The sequence below is a fragment of the Dermacentor variabilis genome, chromosome 4 (assembly GCF_050947875.1).
Source record: "Dermacentor variabilis isolate Ectoservices chromosome 4, ASM5094787v1, whole genome shotgun sequence".
Classification (NCBI taxonomy): Eukaryota; Metazoa; Arthropoda; class Arachnida; order Ixodida; family Ixodidae; genus Dermacentor; species Dermacentor variabilis.
This window is the reverse complement of record NC_134571.1, coordinates 175,073,463-175,086,637: the sequence shown is the minus strand read 5'-3', so window position 1 is coordinate 175,086,637 and position 13,175 is coordinate 175,073,463. Positions and strand designations below refer to the sequence as shown.

Genomic DNA, 13,175 nt, shown 5'->3' with positions numbered 1-13,175 from the left:
TAGGATAGTGGCGTGCACATGCGCCAATCGTCCAAAACGTGGTTTGTGCCTAATCAGCGTCGGCTATTCCCACGTGATTTATCGAAGATTGCACCGCCATCGCAGATGACGCCCATCTCTATTGGCGTCGCGCGTACAATTTCATTACAAGAGGCCACGAGAAAGAATCGACGAGAATGTTTGAGAATTCTCTTATGCATGAAGGCGCGTCATGCACTGAGCAGTAACTGAAGATTTGTGAACAGTTGAAAAGGGTTCAAAGTGGAGAGATATACAAGTACGCATAATACGCATAATATACGCATATATCAATGTCATCAATACGCATAAGAACTCTATCTTGCTTGACTTGTCATTCGTCGCACGCATGCGTTTGTCACATCAGACTAAGATTTTACAGCATTTACCTAGAGTGCGGGCGGAGTCAAAACATGTGACTTTCGAGTGAATAAAAATTTCCCCTTAAAACTGACAGACGTTCTACCAGGATAAAATAAGAACTAAAATTTCGTACATGGAGAGCATATCATATAGGGAAGCTCCAAACCATTTGAATTTAAACATCTCACTACTGTCATCACTTTAGTTTCTGGTAGTGAAGAAGTATTTTCGGTGAGCAGACAACAGGCGAAGAAAACCAAATTATTCAATGCATTGAAAGAAATTTACGGTAAATAAATTTTCGTATGCATACAATGTGGCACTATATTTTAGTAAAAGCCCCTACCAGTATTGTCTGTTGAAGGCAACAGGGCTTAAGAACCTGAGATACTGGCACAGATTGCTTTTGAGTTAAAAGAAAACGGTCTTCACTTTTTAAATGGTTCTTAATGATACGTGTGTTTTTCGCTTAAAACGGAACCACCAATAGGATGTATAATTAAAATTAGTTTTCTAGTACACTGCAAAGACGGTTCCACAAAGCACTTCTCTAACTAAACGAGGTGCCAAGAATAATGTTCGGACATTTCAACCTACTAGTTACACAAAACAGACACACTCCCTACCAGGGTTTGTCTTGAAATTCGTTTCCTAAAGCTATGCTCGCGAACACCACACTTCTGCAAACACTGAGCACTGAGCAGGACCTGCACTGTACTTCGACATTGAACGACGAATTCTTCTGGCGGCGACGTCTCGCCTCGTATTTTTTTAAAACCCGCTTTTTACTCAGCCATGTCAAATGTCCAAAGAAGCCGGTCTTTGCACATGATGTGTTTAGGTAATTGCTCCCGCCTGTGAGAGAATGTCAGCGTTGTTTCTCGGCACGACTTCGCTCTGGCGTTGTTGTGTGAAAGCCGGGGGCCATTTACCGAACTTGCGCACTAGTCAGACTATTAGCGCTGCTCATCCATATGCGTAACGAGGTGTGTAATCAGTTGAACGTCGTCTTCAAAGGAATATCCACATAAGTAGCATGTATTTCTCTGGCACAGGTATCCATCAAGGTTTTCTTTGTCTGCGAAATGATATGACTCAGCCAGGGTTTTATCCCCGTGCATGCTTTGGCGGTGATGACGCAGACCTGAATTGTTAAGAAAGGATAGATGACATATTTCGCAAACGAAAGCTGTGTCCCTACTATGCGACTTGAGAAGACGTGTGAGATTTCGCTTGGTTTTGAATGGTTTAGTGCACTTCTGACAGACATGGAGCTTCTCGTCAGTGTGAGTGAGCTGTTGTGAACGAAGATTCGACATGTCCGCGAATTATTTATCACATGCTTCGCAAGTGTAGGGTTTCTCGCCTGTATGCGTGCGCTTATGTTTGTATGCAGAACCAGAATCCCGGAACGATTTGTCACATATATGGCATTTATATGGTTTCTCGTCTGTATGGATGCGTTTATGGATATTTAGGTACTTTTCGGTATATTTCGGTATATTTTTATTTAGGTATATTTCGCAGTTGTACTGTCTCATTTCTGTGTCTGTGGTAATGTCGAACTAGAAGATCACCGGTGGAACAGTTTATGACAGCTTTCGCATTTGTGGTTTGTGGCAGTATGGGTGCGGCAATGTTCTACAAACTTTGACTTCTTCACACACGATTGATGAGACTGTCTGCAAATGTGGGCGGTGTCGCCAGTGAGTTGGTTGGCGTGCCCGTGTAAAGCAACCGCACTGCTCGAAACATTGCCAGAGATAACTCACAAGTCTTGCTGTCCCCTTCCTCCCATTCCAGTAGCATTCCCGTAAGGAGACGGACAAATAGTTCAATATGCACGACTCTTGTTAGGGGAGAACAAAAACTCTTTTTGCCAATTCAGATGTTGACAAACATAATCGTCTCTTAATGGTAAGGTGACTTGCTGAACCTAAGCGCGAACTTGCTGTATTTAAACTTGGGGCTCATTTAGGGCGCTTGGCTGGCATAAATTGAACATTGCTGATTTTGATGGTCTGGCTAGCTAAAATGGAACATAGGAATAATTTTCATTGAAGTTGTGAGCAATACCAAAACCATGCTTCACTTCATACATCATGCATAGCCTAGATAAAATAAGTGCAGGTGAGGAGAAATGTTCAGCAGTGATGCTTGGTCAAGAAACTTAGCCGGTCAACATTTTTAAAATACACGAGCGTCTTCAACACGCTCAAAGCCAGCATTCAGGGAAATCTTCCGAAATGTTTCCCTGGAAGTGACATTCGGCATTGAAAATGACTGTTTTTCATCAGCTAAAAGGCGTCTACATTTTTAAGACGCCTTTTATTTGAAGAAGAGTAAGAAAAGTACTGCAGCATGATACACTACTCTAACATGTGAAGGCGAAAGCTTGCTGCACCCGTGTTAGTGCATTCAGGTATGCGATCGGAGGGATCAGCCTTCTTGCAAGACATAACGAGCCGCCGTGTGAAGTAAACGTATGACGCTGTAGGACGATCTCTTCAAGCAAACATGCCTGAAACTAATGCAATACATAAAGGTTCTTTCGTTCCTTCTGTCGTTCTGTCTTTCTTTCGTTCGTTCTTTTTGTTCGGCTGTTTTTTCCTACTTTCGTTCCTTATTTCTTTCTTTTCTATCTTCGTTGTTTATTAGCCATTGCATCTTTAATTGTTTACGGGATATATGCCATTCCTGATATTTTTTATGTCTGAACTAAGGCCGCTTTTTCACGGTAGGAGCCATTGAAACGGGCCACTTAAGGGTTTCTTCCTAATAATTGGAAATGATACAAAGGCGCACTATTCGTGGTATTCCTGAGAAGATAAGGTGGATTGACTCCCCATCGGATATCATACGTCGTAGCTCAATCCCTACATATTGTTAAGGAAGGCTGAAGGAAGGTAGAGTACGAAGAAGATTGGAGACGGCTGGCTGCTGCGTGTTGTTAGTGGTCAGACATCGTAATTGCTCTGACTCAGCCTGTATATATATTGTAAATATGGTTTTCTATACTGGCAACATTCCCATAAGATGTTGGTGGGACGTGCGGGGTGCCACGGCTGGAAGCGAAGCTCCGCTGAGGACGTCGCATCACCATCCGCACGATGAATGACGGTGAGCACGCAGGATCAACGTCGATGCCGCCTACAACATCACCGTCGCTAGCTACATCGCTCTCACCTTCGGTTGTGATTTTGCAACTCAAGGGTCCTTGAACTTTCTGCGGGTCCGATAGCGCCGACGCCAAAGTGTGGGCGGCTATGTACGAACGCGTGAGTGGAATCAACAGATGGGACCCAACGCTAATGCTAGCTAACCTGTTCTACCTAACAGGCAAGAGAAGGTGTGGTAAGAAAACCAGGAAGAGGAGCTAACCAGCTGGGACCGATGCAAACATAAGTTGGCAGAGTTGTTTGACAAACCAGCCGGCCGTAAAATTGCTGCAAAGCAGGAACTGGCCTCCCGTGCGCAAACCGCCACGGAGTCCTATGTTTCGTACATCCAGGACGTGCTGGTACTTTGTCGTAAAGCCGAATACGACATCACAGAAGCTGAGAAGGTCGGGCACGCGCTTAAGGGCATTGCTGACGACGCGTTTATTCTGATCATGTGCAAAAGCTGTTCTACATCTGCTGCTATCATTAAAGAGTGCCGACAATTGGGGCAGGCCGAAGGCCGACGCTCCTTGCACCCATTCGCCAGACTTCCCAATCCTGCCGCAACGTCGACCTGTGAATATCAAACCGCGCAGCAGCTTGCCTAACCATTAGATGACGTGGTGCGAATCGTTCGACGGGTACTGGATGCGATGACGCCCGCAGCTTTGCGTTGGCGTAGCCCTGATACTACCGCTTTTCCCGTTCCTATCGTAGAAGCCATCGTTCGCCAAGAACTAGAAAACGTTGGTTTACAATCTGTATGTGTTGTCGCCCTTTCCAGACCTAACGAACGCCCTCTACTATTTTCGCTCCACTCCGAGGCTTCTCTCCGCGTTATCGCAACCCGACTTAGTGGAGAACTGTGGACGACCAGCCAATCTGTTCCACCTGTCGCCGCACTGGTCATGTGACCCAATACTGTCGCAACCCGTGGCCTTCGACACCTCACACGCCGACCAACCTGAGCCGTTTTGATGCAAATGCCCGCATGTTTCGCCCACCGCCGAGTCTAACAGCGCCGACAACTCTGATAGGAACACGTGGTACAGTCGCTCACTATCGCCGCGTGGACACCAGTCTCGTTCATCACAAACACGTCGTACATTTTCCCGTTCGCCGCAGCGACGTCGCCTTTCGTCTCCTGGGGCGTTTGGCCGCACCCTTTCGGAAAAATAATGAATGCAGCCCTCAGAGGTGGTGCGGCATTTCCTACTACCGCAGCAAATACTCTGTCTGTGCCCACAAGGAGAACTGTAATAGACGTTAAAATAGACGGTGTACCTGTCCAAGCGCTCATCGACATTGGAGCTCACGCATCTGTGATTAGTGCTAGCCTACGTAGACATTTAAAGAAGGTCCTCACCCCAGCAGCTACCCGAGTACTTCGTGTGGCCCTCGGCGGCGTGCTGGTTGTTCTTGCCACCCTACTTCAGTTCTCTTTGCTGTGATCGACAACTGCCCTCACGAGGTTATCGCTGGATTGGACTTTTTTATCCACTCATTCTGCTCTCGTCGACTGCGCGACCGGCGTTCTTCAGTTTGAAATGCCTCAACTCGCTGATGCTCCGAGCACCGCCCCAGGGTGCTTATGCTCGCTTACGATGAGAGTAACATCCGAAGCAGTTACTTACGTAGATTTGACTGCCCAGCCACAGGTTCCTTACGGTGAATATGTGCTTCGCCCCATCATCGATGTGCTTTTGAATTGGAACGTTGCTCTCACGCATACGTTTTGAATTTCAGCCTGTGCCCTCAAGTTATTACGGCCGACATGTTCTTGGCCAGCGTTTCTAGTGGTTCCGAATGTGACATTGCAAGTCTGAATGCCGAGAGTGGCTTATTAGCGCCAATTGCAGCTCGCAGCTCTGGTTCTTTAACGGATGATTTCGCGAAAATGATTGCACCTGACCTCACCTCTGCACAGGCCACGGACATACGTCACCTGCTTGAATCCTACAGTCATTTGATTTCGGCGACAGGCCTTTAGGCCAAACATCTGTTGATCACCGCCATATAAACCCTGAGACACGAATCCTATTCGTCTGCGTCGCTATCGGGTATTGCATGCTGAACGTCGAATCATCCAAACAGAAGTGGACAAAATGCTCCGCAAAGGGATCATCGAGCCATCAGCCAGCCCTTGGGCTTCGCCTGTCATGCTTGTGAAAAATAGAGATGGTACCTGGTGTTTTTGCATGGATTATCGCCACTTAAACAAGATCACGCGAAAAGACGTCTACCCACTACCACGCATCGATGACAAATTGGACTGCTTGCACGAAGCTAAATACTTCTCGTCCATCAATCTTCGATCGGCCTACTGGCAGATTTCATTTGATGAAATGGACCGCGAAAAGGCGCCCTTCATTACGCCCGATGGCTTATATCAGTTCAAAGTCATGCCATTTGGCCTATGTAGTGCTCTTGCGACATTTGAACCTATGGCGGACTCTCTTCAGCGAGGCCACAAATGGACCACCTGTCTTTGTAATCTTTACGATGGTACTGTTTTTTCTCCCACGTTCGGGCAGCCACCATACCCAACTCGCTGCAATTCTAGCGGTCTTCCGAAAAGCCAGCCTTCAACTGAACTCCTCGAAGTGTTAGTTCGGTATTACAGCGTTAGGACACCTCGTTGACGAAGGCAGTGTCCAACCAGATCCTGTAAAAAATCGCGCCGTGCGCAGTTTCCCTGTGCCATGTTCTGCTTCTCACGTGCGCTGCTTCTTCGGCCTGTGTTCTTACTTTCGCCGTTTCGTCAAAATCTTCGCCGGCGTTGCTCGGCCTTTGAGGGACCTTGTAATGACGAACACACCATTCTCGTGCGGCCCGGAGCAGGCTCACGCGTTCGCCGCTCTCATCGGTTTTCTGACCCATACTTGCCCACTTTCATCCAACCATGCATCGACCGATGTCCACGCTGCCGCTAACGGCCATGGCATAGGCGCTGTTCTCGCCCAGCTGCATGGTACCGAGTGCGTGATAGCTTACGCCAGCCGCCTGCTGTCACCTGACGAAAGAAATTATTCCATCAGCGAGGGGGAGTGCTTGGCTTTAGTTTGGGCTGTGGCCAAGCTCCAGCCATATTTGTAGGCCGCACGTTTTCGGGTGTCAGAGACCATCATGCACTTTGCTGGCTGTCTTCCCTTCGGGATCCGACTGGACGGCTTGGTCGCTGGGCTTTGCGGCTCCAGGAATTTTCATTTAGTGTCCATTACAAGACTGGACGCCTCCACAAGGACGCTGACTGCCTCTAGAGTCACCCCGTGGATGCTCGAGATTTGTTTCTCATGATCAGGTGACCTGCGTGCTGGCTTTGACTGACAGGACCGACATGCGTGCTGAACAACAACGCGACGCATCCTTACAGTCCATCATCGCCGGAGCACAATCTGGCTGCACCGACATCACGTGGCGCATTTCGTGCAGCATGACGGCATCCTCTACCGCCGCAATATGAACCCTGACGGCCCCGAGGTGTTCCTTGTCCTTCCTCGTCATCTGCGATCCGTCGTTCTCTATCAACTTCACGATGCACCGACGTCAGTACACCTTGTGCTTTGCCTACATACGACCCCGTATGACACAGTTTCTTCTGGCCAGGTCTCTACCGTGTTGTGCCACGTTATGTCGCAACTTGCGAATTGTGTCAGCGCCAGAATAAATCTCCTCTGGCACCTGTCGGACGACTCCATTCAATTAAAGTTCCCTCAGAACCATTGTTTCGCGGTGGCCTCGGCCTGCTTGGCCCTTTTCCTACGACGATTGGAGAGAATGAGTGGATCGCTGTCGCTACTGATTACGTGACACGCTACACGATAGCAAAGGCCTTGCTGACTAGTCGCGCAACTGACGTCGCCGATTTTCTCCTTCACGAAGTCATTCTCTACCACGGTGCACCTCGACAGTTACTTAAAGACCGCGGCCGCTCGTTGTTATCTCGAGTTGTCGACGACCTCCTCCCCATTTGTGGCACTGAGCAGAGGCTGTCAACCACCTACCACGCAGAAACGAACGGTGTTACGGAATGTCTAAACCTAACAATCACAGAGATTCTGTGGATTAAGTCTCCAACGATCACCGCAACTGTGACGCCACGCTAGCGTACGTGACGTTCGCGTATAACTCGTTCCGACATTACGCCGCAAGGACTTTCGCCGTCGTATCTCTTGTATGGTCGCGACCCCATATTGCCGTTTGACACCATCCTCCCTTCTGTGCCACGTGTTGCAACTGAGTAGGCGCGTGAAGTCATCGATCGCGCTCGCATGGCACGTCAAGTCGCCCAATCTCGTTTGGTACCCTCGCAGCATATACAAAAAGAGCGTTACGACCACTGCCATAGCGATGTTAAGTTCGCGCCAGGTGCTTGGTTGCTCCTCGCGTCACCATGCTGTCGGGTTGTCCTCGCCCAGAAGCTTCTCTCTAATACACAGGGTCTCATAAAATCCTGCGCCAAGTTAGCGACGTAAATTACGAGATTTTGCTGCTACACTTGATGCATCCTCATGTCAGACGCCTGTTGACGTCGTGCACGTTTCGCGGCTGAAGCCACACTTCGCTCGCAATGCTTCGCCTACCATGCGCCGAGACGGCGCGTCGCCATCGAGGGGTCCTGTTACGCAAGGCTGAAATAAGAGAGGTCGAAGAAGATCGGAGACGGCTGGCTGGTGCGTGTTGTTGATGGTCAGTCATCTTAACTACTCTGGCTCAGCTTGTATATATATTGTAAATATAGTATTTCTATACTCGAAACATCCCCGTAACAATATTGAACAGGAAGAGAAAAAACTTCCGGGCTCAAATATTTCTTAAGTATTTGTATCCAGTCATTTAACATTCCACTTGCATTGGCGGAATACACCGTTCCCACCAAAGGCATGGAGCTGTCGACGCGAACATATTCTATTCCCCCGTACGCAGCCATCACGAATGCCTCAAATACTTCTGTTTTTGTCGCACAATGAATGAAGTATGCTGCCGACGAGGTTTCCTTTTTTGCTTCTTCATATCTCGTGAAAATATGCATTACAACGTTCATTGCAATCATCGTTCATGAAAAACAAATAACCTGTATTTCTCTCCGACTTCTGTCCACGGCCGACAGCATTTTTCTCAGTCAGTCAATTATGTCTGCAAACATTGAGTCAAGTCATTGCTGGTACGACATCTTTTGCACCGTTAGTTGAGAAAAAAGAACGGCCAGTGAACCAAAAATGCCGGCGCCTAGCGCGTCTTCTATCTTGTCTGTTTCTCTTTTGAAATATCTACGCTAAGCTCCAGATAAACATTGTGCGGTATTATTCCGGTAATCTGCTGTTTACTTGTGTACCTATATCTATTCTTGTTACCGTTGTTGACAGGAGTCATGCAACCGTACAGCCCTCAGTCCCCAGCAGCTGCGAAGCAACTGACCACGGCGGCGGTCAGACCTGCGACGCAGCAGAGGGTGCTAAGAATCCCTGGCTCCGGACAGGCCGCCATTGGAATATGAACCTGGCAACGTTTAACGCTAGAACGTAATCTAGTGAGGCGAGTCTAGCAGTACTAATGGAGGAATTAGAGGGCAGTAAATGGGATATAATAGAGCTCAGTGAAGTTAGGCGGCCAAAAGAAGCATATACAGTGCGAAAAAGCGGGCGCGTCCTGTGCTACCGGGGTTTAGCAGAGAGACGAGAACAAGGAGTCGGATTCCTGATTAATAGGAATATAGCTCGTAACATACAGGAATTCTATAGCTCTAACGAGAGGGTTGCAGGCCTTGTGAAACTCAATAAGAGGTACAAAATGAACGTTGTACAGGTCTACGCCCCTACATCCAGTCATTATGACCAGGAAGTCGAAAGCTTCTATGAAGACGTGGAATCGGCTATGGGTAAAGTCAAAACAAAATACACTATACTGATGGGCGACTTCAATGCCAAGGTAGGCATGGAGCAGGCTGGAGACAAGGCAGTGGTGGAATATGGCATAGGCACTAGGAATAGCAGGGGAGAGTTATTAGTAGAGTTAGCAGAACAGAATAATATGCGGATAATGAATACCTTCTTCCGCAAGCGGGACAGCCGAAAGTGGACCGGGAGGAGCCCGAACGGCGAGACTAGAAATGAAACAGACTTCATACTAGGCGCTAACCCTGGCATCATACAAGATGTGGACGTGCTCGGCAAGGTGCGCTGCAGTGACCATAGGATGGTAAGAACTCGAATTAGCCTAGACCTGAGGACAGAACGGAAGAAACTGGTACATAAGAAACCGATAAATGAGTTAGCGGTAAGAGGAAAAATAGAGGAATTCCAGACCAAGCTACAGAACAGGTATTCAGCTTCAACTCATGAAGAACACCTTAGCGTTGAAACAATGAACGACAATCTTGTGGGCATCACTAGGAGTGTGCAATAGAAGTCGGTGGTAACTCCGTTAGACAGGATACCATTAAGCTATCGCAGGAGACGAAAGATCTGATCAAGAAACGCCAATGTATGAAAGCCTCCAACCCTGCAGTTAGAATTGAGCTGGCAGAAATTTCGAAGTTATTCAGCAAGCTTAAGACAGCTGACATAAGGAAGTATGATGTGGATAGAATTGAACAAGGCTATCACGAACGGAGAAAGCCTAAAAGCAGTGCAGAAGAAACTAGGAGTTGGCAAGAATCAGATGTATGCGTTAAGAGACAAAGCCGGCAATATCATTACTAATATGGATGAAACAGTTGAAGTGGCTGAGGAGTTCTATAGAGATTTATACAGTACCAGTGGCACCGACGGTGATAATGGAAGAGAGAATAGTCTAGAGGAATTCGAAATCCCACAGTTAACGCGGGAAGAAGTAAAGAAAGCCTTGGAAGCTATGCAAAGGGGGAAGGCAGCTGGGGAGGATAAGGTAACAGCAGATTTGTTGAAGGATGGTGGGCAGATTGTTCTAGAGAAACTGGCCACCCTGTATTCGCAATGCCTCATGACTTCGAGCGTGCCGGAATCTTGGAAAAACGCTAACATAATCCGAATCCATAAGCGAGCGGTCGCCAAAGACTTGAAAAATTAAAGACCTATCTGCTTACTGTTCCTTGCCTACAAAGTATTTACTAAGGTAATCGCATATAGAATCAGGAACACCTTAGACTTCCGTCAACCAAAAGAGCAGGCAGGATTCCATAAAGGCTACTCAACAATAGACCATATTGACACTATCAATCAGGTGATAGAAAAATGTGCGGAATATAACCAACCTTTATATATAGCTTTCATTCATTACGAGAAAGCGTTTGATTCAGTCGAAACCTCAGCAGTCATGGAGGCATTGCGGAATCAGGGTGTAGACGAGCCGTATGTAAAAATACTGACCGATAGGTATAGCGGCTCCACAGCAACCGTAGTCCTCCATAAAGAAAGCAACAAAATCCCTATTAAGAAAGGCGTCCGGCAGGGAGATACGATCTCTCCAACGCTATTCACAGCGTGTTTACAGGAGGTATCCAGAGACCTGGATTAGGAAGAATTGGGGATAAGAGTTAATGGAGAATACCTTAGTAACTTGCGATTCGCTGATGGTATTGCCTTGCTTAGTAACTCAGGGGGCGAACTGCAATGCATGCTCACTGACCTGGAGAGGCAAAGCCGAAGGGTGGGTCTAAAAATTAATCTGCAGAAAACTAAAGTAATGTTTAATAGTCTCGGAAGAGAACAGCAGTTTACGATAGATAGTAAGGCACTGGAAGTGGTAAGGGAATACATCTACTTAGGACAGGTAGTGACTGCGGATCCAGATCATGAGACTGAAATAATCAGAAGAATAAGAATGGGCTGGGGTGCATTTGGCAGGCATTCTCAGATCATGAACAGCAGATTGCCATTATTCCTCAAGAGAAAAGTTTATAACAGCTGTGTCTTACCAGTACTCACGTACGGGGCAGAAACCTGGAGGCATACGAAAAGGGTTCTACTTAAATTGAGGACGACGCAACGAGCTATGGAAAGAAGAATGATAGGTGTAACGTGAAGGGATAAGAAAAGGGCAGATTGGGTAGAGGGAACAAACGCGAGTTAATGATATCTTTGTTGAAATCAAGAAAAAGATATAGGCATGGGCAGGGCACGTAATGAGGAGGGAAGATAACCGATGGTCATTAAGAGTTACGGAATGGATTCCAAGGGAAGGGAAGCGTAGCAGAGGGCGGCAGAAAGTTAGGTGGGCGAATGAGACTCATTAAGAAGTTGGCAGGGACAACGTGGCCACAATTATACATGACCGGGGTAGCTGAAGAAGTATGGGAGAGGCCTTTGCCCTGCAGTGGGCCTAACCAGGCTGATGATGATGATGGTGTGGTTCAACTCGTGTGGTGTTACCATGCATGTCGTTTCTAATCATGCCAGCTTGGCCAGTATAATATAATAGTAACGATCCTGCCGGTTTTGTCTCTTAATGCATACATGTGATTCTTCCTATTCCTAGTTTCTTCACTGTTTCTAGGCTTCCTCCGTTCATGAGAACATACTTAATTCTATTCATTTTATTCTTGCTTATGTGAGCACAGAGGTGCGATACTGAAACTTACTTCACGGGCGCATGCATCGGCAAACGATGTGTAACGACTTTTGAATAATTATCGCGGGCAAGCTAGTGCGTTCACACGCTCGGCCGGTTTCGATTTGGGCACCTCGACAAGGTCAGTCGTTTCCGTTAGTAGCGATTGTACATGTTTGCAGCGTCTTCCGCACTTCAAAGTGTATATATTGCTCTAAAATTTACGACAATGGAGGCAGATAAAGCTTAATAAACGGACCCACAACACCGTCTAAATAGTCAGACAAATATATGTATTTCACATCACTCCGATGGTGGCTCAACGATTGCAGCGACTGAGTACTCTGAAGTATATTGTAGGAAACCGTATGCTTTCTGGTCTGTCCGTGTCGAATTACTCTCTCGCAAGCACAATGTATGTTAAGTCGAGCGCCACTTCCCGAATGCTGAAAACTGCTGACGCAGTTCCTGTTTCAGACATTAGAGCTATGTCTCCCCCTGAACATTTAGAGGGTGCAGGCATAGTTACACCAAAGTAAGTATTCCTTGTAGTCTTCGAGTTGCTTTGCAATGAAACGTTTCTTTAAATGGGCTTACCTGGTGCCGTATTCTAATATGGCTGATGCTTCCACCATGCCAGCGCGGCTTGTGCTGGGTTGTGCGTGATCGATGTAGCTGCTGGAGCCCAGGTTTAGGTAACTTGTGCTACGACTGTACGAGACACCTGTATTGCACAAAAGTACAGAAAAGGTATTTAGTAGTAGAAGCTGTTAATGGCCATTCCTTGCGAAAGGAACATTTCTTTTTTATGGTCGACGCAAGAAGCTGCTAGTGGTAGATTAGTGGAAGAGTGTTTGTGAGCGCGCGGTGCTATTTTTTTTCGAAAACTCGGTCTTGAATGCATACAAGAACTTCGTAGCAATGAGGAAGCTGAGCACTATCAGGATTGTTCAGTGTTGGCTTCTTCGGAAGATTATTACGCTCCATCTCATACCGCGGACAGAACACGATAATTTTCGAAGGGAAAATGAACATGTCTATACCTTGAGTGCGCAACCCTTGACCCAACATATTTGCTGCATCATGCTGTAATAGACGCACCAGATG

At 47.1% G+C, this 13,175-nt stretch overlaps 1 protein-coding gene across 1 annotated transcript in view; it reads right to left on the bottom strand.

Annotated features, from left to right (window-relative positions):
- The window catches only part of LOC142579949 (uncharacterized), a 29,251-nt gene extending 16,487 nt beyond the window's left edge, over positions 1 to 12,764 (bottom strand). Inside the window, exon 1 of the mRNA XM_075690632.1 lies at positions 12,666 to 12,764. Within this exon, the coding sequence (XP_075546747.1) occupies positions 12,666 to 12,703 (38 nt within the window). The 5' untranslated portion in view covers positions 12,704 to 12,764. The remainder of the gene's footprint in view (positions 1 to 12,665) is intronic.
- Between the last annotated feature and the right edge of the window lie 411 nt (positions 12,765 to 13,175).